Raw genomic sequence first — 25,168 nt, forward strand, 5'->3', positions numbered from 1 at the left:
GTGGATAAAAAACCCACTTCTTCCGATGCATGGAGTGAAAATTACAGATGCAGGCATTATTGTCCTCACAACCTCACTAATAGCATCAAATTGCGCATCTCCCCCTCAGCGGGCTAAACTGCCATGGAGACATACCAGCCCCCCCCAATCTATGGCAGCCCATCTGCGCGGTGCTGCCTGGACACAAGCCACTTCCATGCACCCCCCAGCCGCTGCCTCTTTCTCCCATGCCCGGCCTTGCACACGCACGGGAGCCTTTCCTGGCCCTAGAGCTGGGGCAGGGGCCCCGGGTCTGTGTGCGCTCGCCCTCCCGGGGCTCTCGGCGTGCAGGGCCCGGGCGAAGGGGCGCGCTCCGTGCAGCGCGGGGCCTGCTTTAGTCGGCCCCCGCCCGCTCTGGGACCGGCCTTTGCTCCTAGCCCGGGCCTTGCTGCGCGGAGCCGCTTCCCTCCCGGCGGGGCCAGCTGGGCCTTTCCCCAGCAGCAGCTGCTGCCGCCCGCCCCCCTCGCGGCGCGGGGCTGGGAGGCGGGCCCGGGCCGGGCGGCCAATGGCAGCGCTCGCCTGCGTGGCTCGGGCGGCCTTACAAAGAGGCCGACGCGCCCTGCCCGCTCCCCCCGCGCATTGTCTGCGCCGCCCGCGACCGCCTTGCCCCGCGTCGGAGCGACTAAGCGCGGCCAACCCGGCTGGGCGGCCCGGGGGACGCCGCCCGGGAGCCGGAGCGGAGACGCGAGGGGCCGGTGCCATCGCAGAGCTAGAGCGCAGCGCTCCGCGCGGGGCCGCTCCCGCAACCGCCTGCCCGAGGCCGGGCACAGCCTGACCCCGGGGCCGGGCGGGGCATTTCTCCGCCGCCCCCAGCGCCGGGGCGGCGGCTCCTTTGTCTCGACCTCCTCCGATGCCCCGGCGCGGGAGGCCGGAGGCTGCGCTGGGTGCTCCAGGCCGGAGCTGGCTCCCCTCCCAGCCGTAGCGCCCGGGCGCAGGGAGCGGCAGCTGGGCTGGCCCTTTGTTTGTGCCGAGAGCTCGTTCCGGAGATGGGGCTCCGGGGGGGCCGCCCCCGGGCGGGATCGCGGCACCGGCCGCTGCGCCTTTGATTCGCTCAGGTTAGTGCTCGCGGCCGGGCTCCGGATACCCAGAGCGCAGCGCAGCGCAGCGCAGCGCAGCTCCCGGGTTCAGCGGAGGACACGAGGGGCGGGGGAGTGGGAGGGGAAGGGGAGGCAGGGAGCCCAGCTGCCGGGGGCGCTGGAGCCAGGGAAGTTTCAGCCCAGCAGACCCCTGGCAGCCCACGCGGAGGAGGGGTTGGCGGGGGAGGCTGCCAGGCCGGGGCTGGACCAGTTGCCCCTCTGCTGCTGTGCAGCGTGAGGACAATGGGGGGAGGGGGATTGTGCCCTGCGGCTTACGTGGGTCGTGTGACCAGGCTGGTGGATAGATTGCGTGTTCCATCTTCGCTGGATGGAAGCTGTAGCTGCCCCCGGCAGGCTGGAAAAATCCAGATCCTGCTGGAGCAGGTTCTGCGGCGACGCTCCGCTCTAGATCCTGCTGGAACCCGTGTGCATGCACCTTCCTGACCTGGCTTTCAAAGGTGCTGCGCATCCATCGCTCCCAGTGACTTCGCCTGGCGCTGTGGGCACCAGCACCATCAGGCCCTGGGCCCCAGAAGTAGTCAGCATTCAGTGCTGATGCAGCGTGAGCCACAAAGGCCTGGACATAAGTAGGTGGATGAAAACTCAAGAGCCAGCTCCTCACACCAGCCTCCCCATAGAGTGTGAATCAGCCACTAGGCTGAGGCTGCCAAAGAATGATGGGAGCTGCATTGTAACCCGTGTGGGGGGTAGGATAGGCCTGGTCCATAGGATGTGCCAGGCCCCCTTCTTCCCTCTGCTCTCAGCCTGGCATGGCCAGGTGGCGTGTGGTCAGAGTACATTTTGCAGAGCTGCTGCGGGATGGTGATGGGGGAGGCAGTGAGCGTGGGGTTTTCTGGTGAGGATTTCCCAGGCTCCAACGGATCCCTGTTCTGTGTCTCTTCTGCTTCTGATCTCAGAGGGGCTGGTGGGTTCCCTGGAATACTCTCTGCGTGGCAGGAAGGGGGCTGGCTGCTTCAGGGGGTTAAGAGTCTTGACTCTAGCTCAGGCTGGTAGTGACAGGGAGTGCTGCTCTCAAATCGCTTCAGGAGCCTCTAGGTGCAACGAGTTGAGGGGTCTCCGCTGACAGGTGTCCACATGACAAGGAATCCACCCCTGCAGCTGTCACTGTTGGGGCCACTTGTCTGGCAGCCTCTGCAGAAAAGAAAAGGATGATTGAGCCATGGAGACTGAGCTCCCCTCTCGCTCCTGGGGGGGGTGCGCTAGCTCAGGGAGGAATGATGCTGCTCCCCCTGCGGTGCATGGAGGCCTCTGGCAACTTTTGCAAAGTGACACTGATGTTAAAGGGGTCCCAGGGTATGCAGCGCCCCCCCACCCCCCAGCACCGACCAGCCTGAGCTGTCTGCAGCCGCCTGTAGATCGCCTATCCGCTCGGATTGCAAATGCTGCTTTCCTTGCGGGAGTGTTGCAGAGATACCCCATCTCAGCACAGAGGGTTACCCACAGCCACAGCGCCCTTTGCACAGCAGGAGTCTCCCCTCTCCCCCAGAGCATGGCTCCCCAGCACCGGGACTGCACTTCCTGGGTGGCCAGAGCCTTTGATCTCATCACACCAGCACTACTCCCAGCTGGGCTTTTGATGCAATTGATCTCCCTGGGCTGGAGCAGCTAGAGTCTCAAGTCTGGTCTGCTTCTGGACTTGCTAATACTTCATCCTTTGTTCCTGGAGATGCCTGCCCCAGGCTCGGGGTTCCCTGTCCCTGGGGTGCCCTATTGCTTGCTTTGACCTGGATCATCTCCTTGTCCAGCAGCTCCTGGGACGTGCTCCCGAATCTCTCCGTCCCCATCTGCCATCTCCTTTGGCCTTTGCTCCAGGAACTCCCTGAAGCGTGTGGACTCCCTCCTCCTCGGCCTGGCTCCTCGGGGCCATGGTTCTCCTTAACTCAGGCTCCTGCTTTGCTCCCAGTCCCAAGAACCTCAAGGCAATCCGTGCCCCTCTCTCTCTGTTGTCTGTCTGTGGCCCTGTCAATGGCACCACCCCGTGGTCTGGGGGGGCCCTGTTGGGGCTGGACTCCATGGTCTCCTTGTGATGCAGAGTGCTGCACCCAACCTCACAGGCTTTCCAGCTGCTTCCAGGCTCAGTCCAGTCCCCCTTCTGGCATCTCCAGTCACCCCACCTGCCGACCTCCGGGAGACCGGGTTCTGGGGTCCCCATTCTACTGCCCCTTCCCAGCCACCCTCAGCTGGCTTCCCTGTCAATCTGCCTTTTCATTCTGGGGCTGAGTGTCGTTCCTCCTCCTTGGCAATGGGCAGAGACCCTGACCCTCGCATTGTTAGTCCCGTTCTCCTGTTTGCCCCCATGGGGGAAGAGGGCAGGATCTCCGTGTTTGAGAGGAGCCTCCCTGGGTCCCCCCTCCCCCCCGATTGTGGCTGAGCTGTAGGGAGCACAGAGGGTCCTAGCCTGTGCTCAGACTCCTCTTCAGAGCCGTGGGTGTGTCCTGGTTCCTGTGCCGCTCTCATCTCATCACCCTGAACGCCCCATCCTGCCCACTGCGCTGTAATGGGCTGTGGGGCTGCAGCTACATGGGGGAGGAGCCTCAATTCCAGCCATTGGGCGGGGGGGGGGGGGGTCTCTAATTGCGGACTCTGCACAGGTGGTGTTTTCTTGGTCCTGTCCTGACTAGATGATCTCTTGAGGCCCCTTCCAGCCCTGCTTTTCTAGGATTATCAGCCCCCTCCTGCTGCCCCATCTCGTCTGCCCACCCCATTCCCATCTGCTCCCCTCATTCGCACAGTCTGTGCACTACACTGCCTGCACGCGCCCCCACAGTCTGCACCTACGCGCACGCTGTCAGTGCATTGCGTGTGCAGACTACTTGGCCCGCAGCCATGCCCAGCAGCCAGCATCCACCCCTTCCCTGGCCTAAACTCTCCAGGGGCAGTAAGTTAAACCGCAGCCTGCTTGCCCTGCCCTAGCCTAGCCTAGCCACATTGTTCTCCTAATAGGAGCCAATGAGACTCCAGCAGGGGTTGGGCCCAACCAGCGCATGCCGGTTCTGGGAACATCCTGCTCCCAGCCACACTGGGCCCCTGCCCGCTGCATGTGTTTAATGTTTAATGACTGCTGCACTGATGTTTGCTGGGAAGGTGGGGGCTGAGATGGGAGGAGGTGCTAGCGCTGTGCAGCAAAGGGACCTGCTTTAGAGTCCAGGGGGTGAAACCACAAGCCCTGCAAGAGTCTCCCCAGCTCAGGTCAGTGAATCCCTTTCTGCCCTACAAAGGAGGGAGAAGAAAACTCCGCCCTCTGGGGAGCGAAAAGGTGCATGGCTGGGAGGACGGGAGGGGCGGCGATTCCCCCTGCCATGGATGTAAGGTGCACTGATGTCACAGTGATGGGGGGTGAGAGAGGCCCATTTGGGCTCCTTTGCAGGGGCTTGGGGGGGTGGCACACCCATGGGACTCGGCTCTGCTGGGAACCAGGCCTGCCTGGCCTGTGCCGCTCTCCGGACATGTAGGGGGTTAGGCTGTACAGACCCGCTGCGACCACAAGGTTTGCAGCCAGCAAATCACCGGGCTGCTGCATTGGCTGCCTCTGAGTCCTCACGCTGCTTCCCGTGAGGGATTCTGGGTAGTGTAGTCCAAGGCAGATTTCCTGCAGTGAGAACTACTTGGATACGCACTGACACCGCATGCCCGTGGAGCTGCCTTGCAGTGCTCTCAGCCCTGGCTCTGCCCCAGGTGTTACTTTGCACAGCCATACTGAGAAGAGGCGCCGTGGCAGGGTGCTGGGGTAACCTGGGGGATGGCACAGATTTGCCATGAGAGGCTCCTTGCTGCTAAGACAGAGGCATATGCCTCCAGGGCTCTGCGGTGCTCCAATGCCATAAATCCCCTGGCTGTGCCCTGCTAGCTCTGTTCTCATGGCCTAGCCCCTGCCCAGGTGGCCGGAGCAGCACCTCAGGGGCAAAGGGTCTGGTGGTGGGACAGGCATCCCACACATGTGGCCTCTTCTGGTTATGTTTTAGCCCTGAGCCAGCGGGGATGCTGTCATGGGGGAGGGAGGGGCCTGGACGTCACAGGCCCCAGCTCCATAAGGGCTCTGTGCCCAGTGTGCCTGTTCTGAGAGTCTGGCCTTATGGCCCCCCCATGCTGTGGCAGAGACGGCTGAGGAGGGAGTGCTAGTGGTCCCTGTGATGGCGTTTATTGGACACCTGCCCACATGGAGCTAGGCTGAGACCTGCCAAACTTGGTTTATGTGGGGCCAGAGAGCAGCCACGGTGAACAGGGGGCACTGGCGCACTCCCCCACTGCCAGCCGGGGCTTGACTTCGATGCATTCTCTAGCATCCAAAGGCTCCATACCCGGTTTGTGGGCCCTGCACTCCAATTGCTCTTCCTTGTGTCGGGCAACCAGGGCTGAGGCTCTGCTGATGGCCAGGCAGTCCTTCCTGTTCTGCAGATTCTTATACCGCTCTCCGCACCTTGGTATCCGGGCTGGCCTCAGCATAACCTAGAGTAGCCCTGGAAAGCTTTGCAATCTGGATCGATCCAGGATCTCTGTGCTGCTGGCCCCTCCAGTGCCGGGGGAGCAGGCGGCACTTAGGACAGCGTCCAGGGGCTGCAGCAGAGGGGGAATCGCTCCCTTACTTGGCAGGGATCCCTTTGGCGCCAGATTGTGTGCGGGAGCCTCCTCGGAGCACCCAGAGCCTCTCACCCCCCATCCCAGCTGGCTCCGCTCCCAGCCCCCTGCCCTCCTGTAGCAGAGTGTCCGATGGGGCTGGAGAGGCCTGCTGCCTGGCACTGTGGGTAGGGCTCCGGTGTCTGTCTAGGCCCCTAGCAGCTCAGAAGGACAGTCAGTATGGTCCCATGGGGGATGGGGTCCCCATGCTTCATTGCTTGACTACCCCGGCTTAAGTGCCAGGAGTGATGGAGTGTGTGTGTGGGGGGGGGGGGGCGGTGCACAGGATCTGCTGTATTTTAGTGTATCCCCTGTAGAGATTGGGCCCCTCTAATTCCAGATCCTCTGGGCACAGTGGAGTCAGCTGCCCACAGACCTCCTGGTGCTCCCCTCTGTTCATTGTGCCTGGGAGAGTCGCAGCTGGAGGGGAGTGTGCTCTGTCCATTGACTCTGCCCATGGGGGTTCTTGGAGAGCATTCAGCTCCATACAATCCAGCCTGTGTGCGCCGGCTGGCGGGGGGAGAGTGCCATGTGACTGGCTGCGCTGGGCCATTCATCCGTCCCGGGGGGACAGCTGGGGAGTCAGCTGTATGGTAATGGCTGCCCCACTGAACGGTGCGGGGGCAGATCCCACACAGGCTGCTAATCCTGCTAAGATCAACCGCCTTGCCACATGCCCGCCCCACCTGGGGGGAGCAAGGGGATGGGAGGCCTGGCCCACCCTGCCTCTGCTAGCCGTGTGTGCGCATGCTTGTTGCACTCTGTGTGTGCTGTCACTGCTCGAGCTGGCTGCGTTCTGCTCTGTGGCGGTGTGCGCACATCGCTGTGTCACCAGTTGTGGATGTATTTGTGTGTCTCTGTGCAAGCCCCACCCCTGCAGCTCAATCTCGTCTCCCCCCTGCAGAGCCGGGACAGGACCGTGTTCATGTGCAGAACGACCCCAGCAGCCCCGGCATGACATCAGGGAACGGAAACTCTGCCTCTACTGTCGCTGGCACTGCCCCCCAGAATGGTGAGAATAAACCACCACAGGCCATTGTGAAACCCCAAGTCCTGACGCATGTTATCGAAGGGTTTGTGATCCAGGAGGGGGCAGAGCCGTTCCCGGTACGCACCTTCTTCTTTTCCCCTCTTTACGCTGTTCGCTTTGTGTGTTCTCGCTTTGGCGCACGCGCAGGTCTCGCTCCCGCTCTGTTTCCCTGACGATAGCAGGAGCCGGCTGAGCATAGGCCTCCAGTCTTTGCCGTGCCACGGCTCAGCCTGAGGGGGGCGCTCACCTCTGCTGTGAGAGATGCAGACCCTGCCCCTGCAGTGGGCCAGATGGTCTCATGGTTAGAGCACGGGACTGGGAGTCAGGACTCCTGAGTTCCGTTCCTAGCTCTGCCACTGACAGGTGTGATCCTGGGTGAGGCTCCTTTTCAAAAGTGGCCTCTGAATTTGTGTGCCCAGTTTTAGACACTTTGGGCCTTGTTTGGGATCGTGCATGGCCACGGAGAGTGCTCAGCGCTTCAGGAAATCAGGCCCTACGTGTGTCCACTGGAGCACCTGGGACCTGAGGCCCCCCAAATCCAAGGCCGCTTTTGAAAAATGGGGGCCTTAGTTGCTCTGCCTCAGTTTCCCCATGCGAGCCATGGGGATAATGAGACTTTAGGAAGCACTGTGGGAGGCGGGGGTGAAAAGCACTAACCCAAGGGTTATGATTCAAACTTGTCGCTGTTTTCAAATGTGCTTTGAAACCCTTGGATTCACCGTGCGCGAAGGTGAAAGTGCGGAATGGAATTACTGCCTTTGGAAGGGGCGGGGACGCTTCTGGGCATCGGTTTCAGTTTTATTGTTAACTTTATTTACAAGAACCTTTAAATAAATATTGTGCTGTTAACCTGTCTGTGCAGCTGCCTAGCAGAGCAAAGTGCTCAGGAACTGGGGGTGGGGGGCCTGCAGCCCCGTCAGAGCTTCAGCCTGAGGATAGAGACCCCCCCTCCCCGCTTTGCCAAAGCACTTGGGTCGGTACAGACAGTGACACGCCCAGCCGCGCATTGCGTCAAGCGCTCCTGAGGAAGGAGCAGCAGCTGCTGTGCTTAAAGGGGTCCATTCCAGCCGTCTCATCTCCGCCTGGTCTCTGCCCAAAGGGGAATATGCCACTTGGTGCGAAAATGGTCGAGCTGCTTTAGAGCTAGAGAAAAAGCTCAACTGTCCTCAGAACAAAAACAAAAACCTCCTTCTACACAGTCTTCCCCGGGTGAGCTGGCAGGGCAGGAAACATTTTCCCCAGGGCTCTCTCCCCAGGGAGGGCTAAGCAGACAGGTGACTGAGCTGTGAGACTCTGCAAATTGCAGTGGATGAAATTCACCCCCACGCAGAGGCCCAGCATGAGATACGTGCCCTTCCTAAACCTGCGGGATATCAGTGGTGCCGAGGCCTTCTGCTGCCCAGGGTGGATTTCACCACTGCTTGTGCGGTTCACATGGCCCTTTGACTCAGGCCGTGATGGGACTGCTCGCAGCAGGATTGGGGCCTGCGTGCGTCTGCTGCATGACTGAGGGAGGTTGCACTGAGCATGCGAACTGGGTGCTGAAGTGGGGAGATGGGGATGAGGCAAAGATCGCGGCAGTCTGTGTGGAGGAGAAATGCACCTTAGAGGCACAGGAGAGGGGCGGCTTTCCCCAGCGTGTGGGGCTGAGCAAGTTGTTTCAGCCTCTGGACCTGGCACCCTCTAATACCAGTTTGCTGCAAGCTGGCAGAGCTGGGTTGCTGGCTGGCCTCATGCTTGCAAGTGGTAAGCTGGGAGTTCAGACGGGGCACGGGGAGTGGAGCAGAGCGGTATGGTGGGGTACCTGGACACATGAACTTCCAGCTCCACCTCCAAACCCGAGCGGGGCTTCCGCTGCGTCAGAATGAACAAGCGCGTGCCCCTGAGTAACTGCACTCTATGCAGGCCAGGAGCTCCGCTGGTGCAGCAGGGAGCATGGCAGAGCAGCGTGAAGCAGGAGCCTTGCTTTGCTCTGCATCCCCCTGCCCCCTAGCTGGCCCACCAGAGCGGCTTGGCTTGGTGGGTCACTGCTGTTGCCCTTCAGTGGCTGCGTCACAGAGCCGCTAACAGACCTATCGCTGCTGCCAGCTGGGGGAGCTCTCCTCCAACTCCCAACAGCAAAGGTCTGTGGTTTTGGAGCTGAGTTCTGGGGCAGGCACCTGCAGGGAGAAGCCCCCTCCTTTCCACCCACCGCAGGGTTTCTGGAGGCCTGCCGAGAGCCGGCCCGAGGCTGCAGGCAGAGCAGCCCTCTAACCTGTCTCGCCCTCTGTCTCCGGCTCTCCAGGTGGGGCGCTCTTCACTGCTCGTGGGGAATCTCAAGAAGAAGTATGCCCAGGGCCTCTTGGCTGAGAAACTCCCACAGCAGGACAATACAACCACCACTGACTCTGAAATGGAGGAGCCCTATCTGCAAGGTAGGCCCTGGCCAGCAGGGGCGCTAGAGAGCTGGGGCGCCTGCCGCTGATCCTCCCACGCCTCTAGTCAGGGGAGGGAGCAGCCGTCGCATTCGTTAGGAGCTGAGGTCGGGGGGCTGCCTGCTCCCTTGGGAACCCAGTGGGTACTGAGGGTCAAACCTTCCCACTGCCCCCACCAGAGGGGACACTATGGGATGACCAGGCAGAGCAGCCCTTGGCACTATTCCCACTGGGGAGCGGGGGAGGAAGAGACAGCAGGGAATAGGGCGGTGGGAGCATGGGCTAGTGGTTAGAGCTGGGAGTCAGGAGACCAGGGTTCTATTTCTGCCTCTGCCACTACCCTCCCAGGTGACTGTGAGAAAGTCACTTTCCCCTTTTTGTGCCTCAGTTTCCCCAGCCATAAGGTTTGGGGGAGGGGGTGATGATCCTGACTCCCCTCCCAGGGACTGAGGGCCCATTGAAGGCTGCAGAACACTTTGTGGGATGAGAAAAGGGCGCTGAGGGTGGAGAACAAGGACAGTGCGGAAGCGGGGAGGGCAGATGAGCAGGGAGCTGAGAGGTAGCCGTGCTGGGGAGCTTCTGCTCTTGCCCTCCAGCTTGTAGGCTTATGGGCTGGGGCCAGGCCTGTCCCCTGGGGCCTTTCCAGGGACCCTGGCCTGGCTTCCAGGTTCGGGGGGCAGCCTGGTGTCTGGCAGCAGGACCCATGGAGGGGGCTGGGGGGCCAGGATGCAAAGGGGGGTGAGTCATTCAGGCCGATTGTGCAGCAACCGTTTGCTAATGTGGGTAAAGTGTCGGGGGGAGACACGTAAAGGCTGAGATGCCTCAACACCCAGATGTTGTTCAGTCTCCTCAGGGCTGCTGGGTTAAGAGGCAAGAACATCTCGGGGTCCCTGTGCTGCTCCCTCAAGCCCGTGGCTCCAGGAATAACACTCGTTTGCCCACCCACTAAAGCAGGATCCCGTGGCACCCAGAGGCAGGCCAGCCTGCCTGTCTGGCACAGGAGAGCCAGAGCGTCTGCAGAGTGGCTGTATCCCCTCGTCTGGCCTTTGAGAGAGAGGGAACCTCTGGGGACAGTCACCCCCTCACCTAGAGCAACACAGGCGCCTGCCGAGAGTGGCCTGCCGGGGGGGGCTGTGTGGCCAGGGGAAGCGGGGTAGCGTCCTTGCCTACGGTGGGTGACCTGTGTGTGGCGGGGGGATTGGCTATGCTGGGAGAGGCACTGCTGGGGGCAGGGTTGCTCTGTCCAGGCAGTGGCTAAGGCCCCGCTGCATGCCAGGCTTGTGCGAGCAGTCACTAAGAGCCGGGTGTGTCTGTGTCGGTCCCTGTGTCCCGCTGTGTCCACAGAATCCAAAGAGGAGGGGAACCCCCCGAAGCTGAAGTGTGAGCTCTGTGGCCGCGTTGACTTCGCCTACAAGTTCAAGAGGTCCAAACGCTTCTGCTCCATGGCCTGTGCCAAGAGGTAACCACTGCTGAGTGGCGCCTGCCCACCCCCCCTCCCCACCCCACCCCCCACCAAGGGGTGCCAGACCCCACTACCACCACAGCCGCCGAGCAGCATTCCCGGCTCTGCTGCTGGGCAAGGCCCCCTAGCATTGCCCAACCCCTTTGTGCATGTCAACCCCACCATAGGGCAAAGCCCCCAAGTCCCGCCCCATCCCTCTCAGCATCATCTGCCCCCAACATGCTGGCTCCAGGGGCTGGGGTGCTGCCTGGTGCAGGGCTCCGCCAGGCGCCATCTGCACCCATCCTGCCACTGTGGGGAGTGAGGCAGGGTTGTGAGGCTGCTGAACTGAGACCCCGTCACTGACCCGCTCCTGGTGCCCCTGGCAGGTACAACGTGGGGTGCACGAAGCGGGTGGGGCTTTTCCACCCTGACCGCAGCAAGCTCCAGAAACCGGGGGCGGCCACGCACGGGCGCCGTCGCACCTGCAAGGGAGCCTTACCCGTCCTCAGCAAGGACACCAAGAAACAGGTGAGCTGCCGTCTACCCCCCGGGGTGGTGATCCTAACCCCCTTCCCTCCCCCAGGAGCTAGTGTGTGAGCCTGGGCTGCCCCTTGGCAAATGGCTGCGCCTCTGTGGGCTGAGGGGCAGGCGCTGCTGCAGGTTCTCGGGCAGATGGGGCTACAATGATAGTCACCATCAGTTAGCCCCATTGCCTAGCTGGGAGGGAGGGGCAGTAACATGCGGAGAGGGCATGGGGGCAGGGGGTGAACAGAACCTAAGAACCTCTTGACAGACAATCAACTTTCTGCTGAAGCTGGGACTAGAACTCAGGACTTTGGGCTCCGTCCCCCACCCTTTAACCACTAGACTGCACTCCCTTCAGCGCCAGCAATAGACCCCAGGAGTCCTGCCCTGGTTCTGAGCATTACACTGCAGCCCTCCCAGAGGGAGCAATAGGACCTAGGCGTCCCGGCTCCCAGTTGCCTGCAGAGCAGAAGAGACTGGGGAGGTGGGTGTTGCACGGGGCGGGACTGGCCCCTCCACAGGCTGACCTCTCCGCTGCCCCGCAGACGCCGGTGTCCCTCTCCACGGGCTCGGTGCCGCTCTCCGTCACAGCCTCGCTCCAGCTCAACCGCAGCCAGGAGGATTCCAGCCGCTGCTCCGATAACTCGAGCTACGAGGAGCCGCTGTCACCCCTCTCGGCCAGCTCGTCCACCTCACGCCGGCGGCAGGGCGAGCGCGACCTGGAGCTGCCCGACATGCACATGCGGGACCTGGTGGGCATTGGGCACCACTTCCTGCCCAGCGAGCCCACCAAGTGGAATGTGGAGGATGTCTATGAATTCATCCGCTCCTTGCCAGGTGAGGGACCCTCCTGGCCTTGCTCCCCTCCCTGCCACATGGGCCCTGGGCCAGCCAGGGCCTGCAGGATCTTTGAGGCCTGCATGTCTGGGGGGTTGCTTTGCCCACTGCTGCCATGCAGCTAGCTCTGGGGTGGAGCCCAGCAGCTGTTCTGTGCTATCCAGCGGGATGGGCTGGAGTTAGCATGGCAAGGAGCAAAGAGCATGGGGGAGCCATGCTTTGACTTCCAGGGAGAAGCTAGTGAGCTAGGCAGCAGGTTTCAACGACAGCAAACCACTCTGCCCCCAAATCAGAGAGCTGGTGGCCAGGCTGGGAGGCCCCTCAACAACCACCCTGCCCTCCCTCTCGCCTGTGCTGACCCTGAGTGCCTGCCTCCAGCACTGGGGCTTGGACAGGCCACTGCCCCCCCTCTGTCTGAGCTGCCAGTCTGTCCTGCAGGGGTTCCCCCAGGGGCATTCCTGCTCCCCTTGACTGCTCCTGGCCTCTGCCGTCAGCATCCTGCTCCTTCGGCCCCACCTGTCACATCGCTGTGAGATGCCCCGACCTGCCCCTGCTGTTCTGTGTGACGCAGCAGAGGGTTTGTCTGGGCCTCCCTGGGAGGGAGGAGTCTTCCCAACCCCCCTCCACCAGAAACGAGGTGCCCCGGAGCCGTGTGCTGACTGCCCTTCTAGTGGGGGCATCGGGTCACGGAGCATCCCTGCTCCTGCCTTGGGAGCACTGCAGCCACCTGTGGGGTGGGACACAGGAGCTATTTAACAGCTCACAGCAAGAGATTGGGCCAGGGACAAAAACACACCTGAGCTAGTTCTGGCCGTGGTGCCTGGGTGACGGGGTCAGGAGCTGTTCCGTTTTCCTGCCAAGAGGAAGGTTCCAGCACAATGGGCTGCATGCGAGGGGACAGCACCCCCTGCCAGTCCTGTTCCCCCGCACTGGCTCAGGCTCCCGTCCAGCCCTGAGCCAGCACAGATCTGCTTGGTGTAGGGAGCTGGAGAGGGCAGAGCTGGCCTGGGGGGGAGCAGTGGATGGCTGGGCTGGCGCCCATGCTGATGGCCTCACTGGCTCCCTGCAGGGTGCCAGGAGATCGCGGAGGAGTTCCGCGCCCAGGAGATCGACGGGCAGGCCCTGCTGCTGCTGAAGGAGGATCACCTCATGAGCGCCATGAACATCAAGCTGGGCCCGGCGCTGAAGATCTATGCCCGCATCAGCATGCTCAAGGACTCCTAGAGGCGCCCGCATGCGTGGCACGGGCAGCCCCCCTGGACACTCCCGCGCAGGGCAGAGGCACCTGCCTACAGAAGCCCTTTGGGGACCGGCTGTAGCTGTCGCTAGGAGCTGGGGGGACGACATTGGGCCCATGAGCTCCCTGTGGCCCGGAGCACAAAGGGCCCCTGAATCCCAGAGCTGGGGTCTGCCTGGATCCCCGTCTTCCCACCTCCTGGCTGGGGCGGAGGCTGGGTCTTGCGGGGCTGTACATATTCTGTAGCATTAGCTTCCCCTCCTGCAGCCCCAGCCTGCCCCGTGGTGCCCGGGGAGAGGGAGTCGTGGCTGCAGGGCAGGCTGGGGCTGTTCAAGGGGCAGTGGCCCCCCTGGCCAGGTGCTGGCTGGCAGTAGGCAGGGCTGGGCTGATTTCCCCTGTACCCACCCAGCTGTGTGACCCACAGGAGCCCCACTTCCCTCTCCAGCTCCTCAGCTCCCCCTCCCCCCAAGAACTGCAGACTTGCCACCCCCAGGAGAGGCTGAGGGGCTTGTGCTGGACCCAACCCCCGACTCTCAATGCCAAACAGGACGGTTGCCTTAAAGTTGTGTGTGGTTGTGGTGCCAGGCGCTGCCCCCCACCCCCGGCAGGCGGCCAGTTCCTGGGCCCCCGTGTGTGCTCCCAGCCCGTGGTCGAGGCTGCTGGGGGGGGCAGCGTGTCATGTGGCTCAGACGGTTAACGCGGAAGCCAGTGTGTCCCACGGGGGGTGGCTCCTGGGCAGTGGGGGCCCGGCTCCTGGGACAGCACAGTGGGGAGCAGGCTCCTGGCGGGGGGGGTAGTGCCCAGTGCCCCTTGGCAGGGGGCTGCATTGCAGCAGGGCCTGCTGTGTTCCCGGGGCATGGGCTCCGCTGGCCCCAGTGGCCCAAGAGCATCCATGCTGTGGAGGGGGTAGGGGGGGCGTCCCTCCTGGCTCCCGGTGCCAGTGTAGCTGGCTAATGCCAGCAGAGCCGTCCCCCACGCTGGCTTGGGGGGCATCTGCACAGGCCTCCCTGGGGATTCCCTTAGCGCCTGTCCTCAGGCTGCCATAATACGGCTGAAGCTGCCTGTATGCACCAGGGTGGGGGGCTCTAAGCCCCAGTGAGAATCATTCCTCTTTTGAGCCGGGGAGATGCAGCTCCATCCTCCCCTCCATACGGCAGAGCTGCTGGCTGCAAGTGTACCCCAGCAGGGAGGGAGCTGCTCCCGGCTCTAGACTGAGGGAGGCTGGGCTGGGAAGGTCTTTTTAAAACCCTTTTTTTCCTGTTGGTTTTTAATAAACGTTACAAAAAACTCCACAAACCTCCGCGCGGGGGCTTTTCTGGGCCTAGGATCATGCTGGGCACCAGCCACCCTTCTGCCGGTTAGTAACACGAGTGGGGGCTCGGCTGGGTGGAACGTTTCATCGCTGCCCTGCCCGGGGTGGAGACCTGTTATCTGGGTGATGGTTTGACACTGCAGGCTCTGGCAGCGCAGCGTTGGCTCAGGTTTACCCAGTCTCCCCAGGGCTAAGAGCTGGAAATGGTGGGGGGGGGGGGGGATGGAGAGGGGGTTGAATGAAAGGGTAAAAGGAGAGGAGCCAGTGTCAGCCCCGTGGCTGAAGCTCGTGAAATCCACGAGGAAGGGGCAGGGTAAGAGCCGCTGTTCTGTTGGGTTGACGCTGAGCAGGGCCCGGGGGCCAAAATTCTTCTTTTCACTTTTGAAAATGTTTTTCAAAACTGAAACTTCTAAGCCAGAAAGTTGGCTGCCCTCTGCCCCGACCAGCCCACCAGCTGGGCCAGGGAAGGGGGCAGAGAGTTGGAAACCAACAAATGAAGAAACACCAAACCCCTTGGAGAGGCCCCAAACAGGAGCAGCCTCCCCCCAAGAGTCTTGGGGTACGTCTTCACTACCCGCCGTATTGGCGGGTACCAATCGATTTATCTGGGATCGATATCTCGCGTCTCGTTAAGACGTGAGATATCGATCCCCGAACGCGCTCACCGTCGACTCCGGAACTCCACCAGAGCGAGCGGCGGTAGCGCAGTTGACGGGGGAGCTGCAGCTGTCGATCCCGCGCCGTGTGGACCCCAGGTAATTCGATCCAAGATACTTCGACTTCAGCTATGCTATTCACGTAGCTGAAGTTGCGTATCTTGGATCAATATTCCCCCCTCCCTCCCCCCCCAGTGTAGACCAGCCCCTGGAAAACTTGGGAAACCAACTGGTCTCACTAACCTGGTTTCTGAAAAACGCCTGTTTCTTGGCAAAACAGTCAAACTGCCCCCAGCTCTGTTTGTATCCTTCACTCTTCTCCCCCCTCCCCCAAAGTCACAGCCCCTCCCAGTCTTCAGTGGATTTAGCCTCATGTAGGGCAGGGCTGTTATCCCTGTGGGGGAAACTGAGGCACAAAAGGCCCAGTTCCCCCAAAGGTATGTGGCCACCTAACTCGTGTTGAGCTCAATGGAAGTTCTCATCTCTGAAGATCTGTGCCTAAGTGTCTTCCCCAGGCCGGGCCTTGATCCCAGGTCTCTCCCACCCCAGCCTAGAGTGTGGCACTCACTTGCCCTTGGTGTTGGCAGCACTTTGGATTCTGGCTGCTGTGGGGGCAGCAGGGAGCGTGTGCTCCAGGCTGCAGTGCCAAGGAGCTGAGCATGCTCCTGGCAGCTACGGGGGAGTTGCAGGGGCAGTGGTGGCCATGTCATTAGCCCTCTGCTGAGGCTGCATATGCTGGATGCTCCTGTTAGCTTCAGTGGGAGCAGCTGTAGAATCCGGTCTTGCAAGGTGCCAGTAGCACCGTTCATGCCGGGGCTCAGGCCCTGCTCAGCTAGCCAACAAGTCCAAAGCCCCCCCAACCCTGGCTCAGTACCCTCCCCCCACCCCCTTTGCTTGCAAGGGTCAAAGCAGGAGTGCTGGTGGGGCAGTGAAGTGGGGGGTGCGGCGTAGCACCTCATTAGAATAGAGAGTCCGGCAGCTTAGCCACCCACTCAGCTGGTTAAATCTCCCTCGGGACGTTTCTTGGCTCTGACCGGTGCTGGGGGCCACGGGGCGAGGAGGGCACGACACTGCAGGGTTCCACGCAGCCTGTGCTGCTGCTCAAGGTTTCCACGCCTGGGGGTAAGTTGCAGGTTAACCTCGACACGCTGGGAGGCTTTGCAAACTGCCCAGGGAATGACACAGCGGGCGTGGGAGAGGGTAGAAATACGAGCCAGGCCACTCATGGTGGGTGCTTTAGAAATGGGTCTGATGGAGTCAGCCTACAGCCGGCTGACCAATGGAGAGCTAGTGCGCGCAGGAGGCACCGCGGAGTGGCCGTGGCTGGTGCTGGAGAGTGTGGGACAACCAAAGGGGTTCAGAGGCAAGCAGCGGAGGAGCTAGGCCATATGCTGGAGGTGGGGATGTGAGACCCTTCTACAGCTCGAGGAGAGCGAGAGCACCTCGGAGAGAGGGTTAGTCATGGTGGTAGCACTGCCAGTGCCTAGGGGAGATCTGGACCATGGAGCCAAGCAGGTGGCCTGGCCTAGGGCAAGTCACCGGAGCCTGGGCTGCGGGCAGTGCTCCTGCCCTGCCTGGGGCTAGCCTGGATGAGACACCTCTCCCCTCCTCTGATTTCACAGCCCAGGGCCCCTGGCTGAGCGTGGTCAACGTGGGTCTCCATGAGGTGCTGCTCTTGCCTGCTGGCAGTGCCAGGGCATCGTATCTGGAGTGGGTAGGTGGCAAGCCTGCTGCCTGCAAGAATGGGGTGCTCGGGGGAACCTCAGTCTGACAACCTCGAGGAGAACATGTTGATAACCAGGGTGCTGAGCAATGGGGAAAGGGTTAAATCTGCTGGGTGGGGGCATGATCCCCAGGTACAAGCACAAGGGGGAGGGGCCCGTTGAGGGGATGCCTGGGGAGAGTTTAGCCCACTTTGCAGTTTGCCTGGGGATCTATGAACACGAAGGGTTAATTGGCTGCCCCTGGGAAAGCCCATTTGATTTCAGTGGGGCGGGGGATGGTGCACATCCTTGGCAGGGGCAGCTGAGCTCATCCCCATGGCTACTGGCCCCCTCCACCCTGTTACAGGCTAAGCCTGGGGCTGCCTCTGCGTGTCGAGCCTCTGCTGACACCTCCTGACTGCATGGAAATGGCAGTGCTGCAATGGCACTATGGGTCTGTCCACACTGCAGTGGAAGCCTGGGGGTCAAACTCAGGCTAACCCTCCCTTCTGTCTACACACAAATTGCACTAACCCAGGGATTGGACCCAATGGGGGTGGGGCGTCTGAGCCTGAGTCAAGCTGGGACCCAGGGTTCAAGCCCTGTTTTGCAGTGTAGATGCAGTCCCACTGGATTCATGCTCTGAGTGTGAAAAGGATCCCACAATCCCACAGGGTGACTTTCCTTATCCTCTGGACAGTCAAGTTTGTTGGATAGATTCATAGACTGTAAGGCCAGAAGGGACCATCGTGATCATCTAGTCTGACCTGCACGTTGCAAGCCACAGAACCCCACCCACCCACTTCTGTACCAGACCCCTGACCTCTGGCTGAGTTACTGAAGTCCTCAAATCATGGTTTAAAGACTTCAAGTTACAGAGAATCCACCATTTACATTAGTTTAAATTTGCAAGTGACCTTATGCCCCATGCTGCAGAAGAAGGTGAAAAAAACTCCAGGGTCTCTGCCAATCTGACCCAGGGGAAATTCCTTCACGATCCCAAATATGGTGATCAGTTAGACCCTGAGCTTGTGGGCAAGACCCTCCAGGCAGACACCTGGGAAAGAATTCTCTGTAGTAACTCAGAGCCCTCCCCATCTAGTGTCCCATCACTGGCCATTGGGGATATTTGCTGCTAACAGTCACAGATCGGCTACATGCCATTGTAGGAAGTCCCATCATACCATCCCCTCCACAAACGTATCAAGCTCATTCATAGACTCATAGAAACAGAACTGGAAGGGCCCTCGAGAGGTCATCTATTCCAGTCCCCTGCACTCATGGCAGGACTATTATCTAGACCATCCCTGACAGGTGTTTGTCCAACCTGCTCTTAAAAATCCCCAATGATGGAGATTCCACAACCTCCCTAGGCAATTTATTCCAGTGCCTAACCACTCTGACACTCTGAAGTTTTTCCTAATGTCCAACCTAAACTGCCCTTGCTGCAATTTAAGCCCATTGCTTCTTGTCCGATCCTCAGCGGTTAAGAAAAACCAATTTTCTCCCTCCTTGTAACAACCGTTCCTCGCCCTTTCCTTACCGGTCGCCGACAAGGGTCGGCCGACAGACTCAGGCATCTACGGCTCCGCCCTGGTCGCCGGAAGGGCAGTGGTCCGACTCGGAGGGAGAATTCAGCCCCTCACCGAGGAGAGGCAAATCACCGACAGCCTGTGAGACCGGCATGGCCCCAGTGGCGGCGGCGTGGCAGCAGGGGCAGTGGCCAGTATCAATGCGGGAGTCCAGGGCGTGCAGGTCCCATATTCCCACCGTTCTTCTCAGCCACATCGGACAAACTGCCTCCGGCCCAGCCTTGGGCACTGGGGCCCGCGGGAGCGGCGCAGCAGGCCCAAGGAGCCGTCCCCAGACAGGCAAGGAGAAGCCGCCCCTCGCCCTGCGGTGCAGTCATCTTCGTCGCCTCTGGACGCGGCGGTGGCAGGCCCCTCGCCAGGGCCAACCCTAGCTATTCTGGGGCCTGCAGGGGGAGGCCAGGCCTCTGCGGGGGCAGCGGGGGGGGCTGGCCCCAGGCCTCCGTGGTGGGGGGCTGGCTTGGAGGGCAGGGGGGAACCACCCCCCAGCACTCACCAGCGGTGCGGCTGGGGCTGGGTCGCTGCACTTCCCGCCGCCAGTGAGTGCAGGGCCAGCCCTTCTGCAGAGCTCAGGGGAGTGGGGGCGCGGCTGGGGCAGAGCAGGGGGCGGGAAGAGGCAGGGCTTGGGTGCAGCAGGGGCGGGGCCATGGGGAAGAGACGGGGCAGGGGCTGAAGCAGCATGTAGTTGCGCAGGGCACCAGGAAATGTGATGCCCCACATTTCCTGGTGCCCTACGCAGCTGTGTACTTTGTGTATGGGTAAGGACGGCCCTGCCCCTCGCAAGCGAGCAGCCCCCCGATGATTTCAAGGAGCACCAGGCCCTGCTCAGAAGGGTGGCTGCCAACCTGAACTTGGAGGTCGAGGAGCTAGTGGAGGAGTCCAACGACCTCTTCAGCATCATCCCCTCCTCCACCCCGGTCCTGGTTGCGTTGCCCGTTCACCCTAGGGCCTGAAAATTGCCAAGTCTGTGTGACAGGACCCCCTCTTCCATTCTGCCTACCAAGAAAGCGGAAAAGAAATATGTCCCAGCAAAGGGATTTGAATAGCTGTACATCCACCCTCCTGCAGGGTCCCTGGCAGTGTCCGCCATCAATGAAAGGGCCAGGCAGGGCCAGGCCAGTGGCACACCCAAAAATAAAGACACCAAGACTTTATTTGGACTTGTTTGGCTGGAAAATTTATTCAACGGCCAGCCTGCACTTCCGGGCGTCTCACCATCAGGCCCTGCTAGGCAGGTACAACATCAACCTGTGCCACCTTCCAGTCCTTGGGCCTGCACACCCCTCAACAGGCTAAAACGCAATTCCAGCTGCTGCCTCCTCCGCCTCTGTCAACGTCGTGGGGTCCCCCCCAGTCCAGCTCCTACGGAAAGAAAGAGAAAGACAAGGGGTTGAAGTGACGGTGCCCTTCGTCATCCCGCTCCTCTGCCCAGCCTGGCCCCTCTAGAGACCAGGGCAGCCAGAAATGGGCATTTTGAGGATGCCACTGCCCAGGATCCAGCCCCCTTTTTCCTTGACTGTCTACGCCCCTTCCGGTCGGCCTGGTCTCAGCTGACCTCGGACCGTTGGGTGCGCGACACAATTTCTTCGGGCTATACCCTACAATTCCTGGATTATCCAGCTATTGAATTACCACCATATCGGCCTGATCCTGCGGGGGGAGGGCTGATATTGCTGGGCCCAATCCTGCAGGCCGCTCCATGTTTTCACCCCTGGCGGCTCTGCACCCTGGGCAGCTGCCCCACTCACCCCACCCTAGTTATGACCCTGCTGGCACGAGCCAGCTACACCCCTTTGCCATGCCACCTCATGGGGAGCAGTTCACACACCTGGAGTCACATACGCCTCATGCTTCCATGCGGCCCCATGCAGCCGCCCAGAACGCCAAGACCTCTGAGTGGCTCGCAGACCGACTGGAGGAGAGGGAGCCCTTGGGGGCCCCGGCCCAGTCCTGCAGCAAAGCAAAGGGATAACGCCAGGGAGCAACAGCCCCAGGCCCTCCAGCAATGGTTCTGGTACCTGCACCTGTTGTGGAGAGGCGGGCTGCGAGGCCACCCCTGAACCTGGTGTGTTCTGGACAGCCAGCAACCATTGACCTTGGGCAGGAGATCGCCCTGGACTGCGAGGAGCTCTTCAGCGGCAAGGCAGGGCAGAGACTGCCCCCTAAACCCAGGTGGAGATTCAGTTTGACAGCACACACCTCTGCCAGTCAGTATTAGGGGCTGTATCACAATACCGCTAAATAAGGGGATTTAAACCACCATCAGGGCACCCCCATGTGGGGCAGATGTGAGCTGGGAGCTTCCCTTCATCCAGGGCCGGCCCACAACATTTTGGCACCTGAGGCGGGGAGCTCAAATGACGCCCCCAGACCCCCTCGCTTGGGCCAAAACTTTGAAAGGTTTCAATTCTGCCTTCTTCCTGTTCTATGCCTCTCATGGTACTGCTCTCCTACCTACCCCGATAAAGGAGAACTAACAACTTAAAATGCCTTGTTCAAAAATTTTAAGTAACACTTAACTTTCAAACGCCTGAACAGCAAATGTAACTTTTCTTGTCTGCATAGTAAACACTGGCATTTTTATCTCTTTGAATAATCAAAGTGGTGCTTTCCGGGCCTTCTTGGTTGCAAAGATTTGAACTGCTTCCTGAAGGTCCACAGTCTGGGCCAGCTCATGCTCTATTGCAGGGGAGGGCAAACTTTTTGGCCTGAGGGCCGCATCGGGTTTTGTAAATTGTATGGAGGGCCGGTTAGGGGAGGAGGTCGTGGCCCGGCCCCCATCTCCTATCTGCCCCCTCCCTGGGACTCATGCCCCATCCAACCCCCCCTGTTCCCTGATGGCCCCTCTGGGACCCCTGCCGCATCCACACACCTCCGCTCCCTGTCCCCTGACCGCCCCCGGACCCCCACTGCCCCATCCAACCACGCCTTCTTCCTGTCCCCTGACTGCCCCCGAAACCCCTGCCCCTGACTGCCCCCTGCCACCCCATCCAACCCCCCTTTTCATTCCTGACTGCCCCCGGGACCCCTGCCCCCATTCAACCCCCCTGTTCCCCCCCTCCGACCCCTATCCACCCCCCCACCCCCCAGGACCGGCTTTAGGACCTGCAGGGCCCGATTCGAATACCCGGCAGCGGTCCAGGTCTTCAGCGGCACTTTGGCGGTGGGGGGTCCTTCAGTGCCGCAGAAGACCCGGAGCCGAGTGAAGGACCCCCCACCGCCGAAGTGCCGCCGAAGACCCAGAGCGGATCCCCCGCCGCTGGGTGAGTAAAAAAAATTAAAAAGGCGCCTAAGGGGCCCTCTTAGGCACGGGGCCCGATTCCGGGGAATTGGGGGAATCAGCCTAAAGCCGGCCCTGCGCCCCCTGACCACCACTGCGAACTCCCCTGCCCTCTATCCAACCCCCCCGCCCCGCTCCCTGCCTCCTTACCATGCTGCCTGGAGCACCGGTGGTTGGCGGCGCTACAGCCGCGCCACCCGGCTGGAGCCAAGCCACGCTGCCGCCGCCACCATGCAGCACAGAGACCGGGTCAGGCCGGGCTCTGCAGCTGCGCTGCCCCAGGAGCTCACAGCCCCGCTGCCCAGAGCATTGCGCCGGCAGCGGAGCGAGCGAGCTGAGGCTGTGGGGGAGGGCAACTGTTACAGGAAGTGTTAGAAGTATGCGCAGAGCAGCAAAAGCATTTGGAAAGAGGGTGGACATCTTATTTGTGCACATATATTCCAGAACAGCCTTTGGAGTTGATCCTGCTGAAATGTATCTTGAAAGGGCTTTCAGTTCATCACCTAAGTCACTCGCATCAATATTGCGCATGTCATCATGTGTCAACACTATCTCTAGTGCCCTGCATTGCTAGTGTAGGTCTTCTTCAGGTACAGTGAGGAGTTTTGGAACATCATACAACATCCCACATATACTGCTGTGTTCCTTGAGCTGCATGAAACGTTCTTCAACTGACTGTATTGCACAATCTAGCACCCGGTTAAAGAATTCAACTTTGAATTGTTGTTTGGGGTCTCTTATGGGATTATCCCGGGCCTCATAATCAAAGTGTCTTCTTCTTTGGCGACTCTTGTATTCTTGAATGGGTGGGGAAATAGCTTCAGTGTGAAGTTCCTCTGCCAGCTTCTGTGCACTCTTCAGAACGTTTTGAAATCCCTCATCTGAGCGGTAAAACTGTAGGTATGACTTTGCTTTGTCCAGTTGTTCCATCGCTCCAGATATATCAAGGTCAACACCTTGGAGTCTCTTGCTTACAACATTTATTTCAAACAGTATGTCATGCCACAACAATAAGCCACACAGAAATTTGAAGTTATGTATGTTTCTGGTGATTCATTTCCCTCTGCCACTGTTCTCCCACAAACAGATCCTGTCATAGCATTATCCTCCATAATGGCAACTATGGCATCCTCTATCTTCCCAATTTGGTGTTGATAGACTTTATCGCCTCCACTCGACTTTCCCATCATGTGGCACTCAGTGGTTTCAGTGTCAGAGAGGATGTTCCCAGATGTTGCTTCAAAATTTGCCATCGATGAGTTGATGCAGAGAAAAACACATAGATGCTTTGAATTACATTAAAAAATTCAGCAGCCTCACTAGAAGCTGATGCTGCATCACTGACCACCAAGTTCAATGAATGAGAACTGCATGGGACAAAAAAAGCTCGAGGGTTTAACTCTCGGATCCGTGTCTGCACTCCTCTGTTCTTTCCTCTCAGGTTGGCACCATTATCGTAGTCCTAACCTCTCATGTCAGCTATCGCAATTCCTGTATCTTCCAGCTTTTTAAGAAGCACATTTGTCATACCAGCTCCTGTAGTATCATCAATGTCAATACATTCTAGAAAATGCTCTCTGACAGTCACCATTGCAGGGACATTTTCACCAGGTTCTGTTGTTGTTACAAAATGCACCATTAAAGTAATTTGTTCCGTATGGCTGATGTCAGGTGTGCAGTCCAGAATAACAGAGTAATATCTTGCTGACTTCAGATCTGCCACAATCTTCTGTTTGACTTTTGTTGCCAGTAACTGTATGATCTCATTTTGAATTGTTTTTCCAAGGTAGTGGTGTGTTTCTTGGGTGGTGACTCTTCTTAGATGCTCCTGGAGAACAGCATCAAACTCAGCCATCAGCTCCACAATTTTAAGGACGTTTCCATTCTTTGGCACATACAGCTGATCTGAAGTGCCACGCGGTGCTAGGTTTTGGGTAGCAAGCATTCTCACAATGGCAATGAGCCTTTTCAGAACATTTTGCCAGTAAAGAGACTCTGATGCAATCTTCTCGTGATGCTGATCATCTATGGTGGCCTTTAACCTTAGTCTCATCTCAAGCTCTTTCCACCTATGGAATGCTCTCTGGTGATTAACTGCCTTCTCACGGCATGCCAGATTTCTAGCCAGATTTTTCCAGTCGTTTGTTCCTGTAGAACCCAATGTGGCTGGAACATTAGACTGGAAGAGTTTGCAACAAAAACAGTATGCAGCATTCTGGGTTTTTGAGTACATAAGCCATGGCCTCTCCACTTTGTCACCATTGGGGATTTCACGCCAGTAATGTGTTGGATGGAAACTTCTGTTTTCATTGTCTTTGGGGAACATGAAGTTCTTCACTTGCTGTGGCCCGTGCAGTACAAGGAAGTCCCTCAGGCTACTGCTCAAGTGGGTTCACAGTCCTGGATCATCTAGACTTAAGGAACTAAACTCAGCAGCAGCTGTTTCTTGCGCCTCCACCACATTCTTCTCTGATCTACACTTTTCTTCAGGAATGTGCATGGTTACACACTCTCTCTCCCTGCAGCTCCTACTACTTTCTGTTCTTCCCTCTCACCTCTTCTCCTGCCTGCCTGTTATGTCTCTTGTGCCCTCCTTCCTCCAGCCCAGCCCTCCACCATCTCTGTGCATCTAGAGCAGGGAGAATACATATGCACCAGCAGCAGACACAATTGTCTACACTCTGGGTCCTAGTGGTGCCCCCCTACCCCAGTCTGGCACCTGAGGCGGCTGCCTCAGTTTGCCTCATGGTAAGGCCAGTCCTGCCTTCACCTGCTCAGTTTTTATTGCTTCCCTCTGACCCCCCAACCCCCCAGCTGGCCCTAGAGTGCTCAAAATGGCATCCTCACCAGAGAATTTACTCTCCAGAGTGTTTGTTTCTCTGAAATATCAAATCCCACAACCATCGGCAAATGTGCCACCCCATCCTCTGCTGCTTAATGCCACCTTCCCTCCTCGTCAATGGCCGTAACACCCTCTGCCCCCTCCGCCCAAGATGGCATCACTCGGGGGGGGGGGGGGATAAAAATCAGATGCATTGTCTGGCAGGAACGTTTATTGTAGCAGCATGTGCAGAAAGAGAAAAAGCAACAGGAAAAGTGCCCTGCCTCATAGTGTGGTCAGTGCCCGAGCGTTTAGCTGCCTTTACATTTTACGGGGTAAATTGCCCTAATTTGGCTACAGAAACATGTCAAATGCAAAGTGTTATAAGATATTTGTGGCTATTTTTACTCCCACCCCGTGGTTCAGAACAATGACTGCAAAAGTCTATTTATTTTGCTGTGGACTTTGTACTGACCTGCTGGTGATAGAAAGGACAACTTAAGGCACAGAGAGTGCGCTATTCTGGCGCACACATTGCAAGGCAAGGCAGATGTCTTGGGGCTGCCAATA

At 59.4% G+C, this 25,168-nt stretch overlaps 2 protein-coding genes across 3 annotated transcripts in view; both read left to right on the forward strand.

Moving 5' to 3' along the window:
- LOC115271373 (polyhomeotic-like protein 2) overlaps positions 1-1,353 on the forward strand; it is a 171,410-nt gene extending 170,057 nt beyond the window's left edge. The window contains exon 10 of the mRNA XM_029913574.1: positions 331-1,353. Coding sequence (XP_029769434.1) covers positions 331-1,353 — 1,023 coding nt within the window. The remainder of the gene's footprint in view (positions 1-330) is intronic.
- On the forward strand, positions 978-13,900 carry LOC112112210 (polyhomeotic-like protein 2). 2 transcript variants are annotated; one of them, XM_024208026.2, is made up of 7 exons: positions 978-1,094; positions 6,655-6,857; positions 9,065-9,194; positions 10,539-10,653; positions 11,025-11,166; positions 11,709-12,000; positions 13,070-13,900. In XM_024208026.2, exons 2-7 carry the CDS (start codon positions 6,705-6,707, stop codon positions 13,222-13,224), a joined length of 987 nt encoding a protein of 328 aa, XP_024063794.1. In that variant the 5' UTR covers positions 978-1,094; positions 6,655-6,704; the 3' UTR covers positions 13,225-13,900. The 2 variants fall into 2 exon arrangements, with proteins under 2 accessions (XP_024063794.1, XP_026515799.1); XM_026660014.2 differs by lacking the exon at positions 978-1,094 and having other exon boundaries at positions 6,698-6,762.
- The last annotated feature ends 11,268 nt before the right edge of the window (positions 13,901-25,168 follow it).

The sequence above is a fragment of the Terrapene carolina genome, unplaced genomic scaffold (genome assembly GCF_002925995.2).
Source record: "Terrapene carolina triunguis isolate 2854851 unplaced genomic scaffold, T_m_triunguis-2.0 Scaffold714, whole genome shotgun sequence".
In the NCBI taxonomy this organism is placed as follows: Eukaryota; Metazoa; Chordata; order Testudines; family Emydidae; genus Terrapene; species Terrapene triunguis.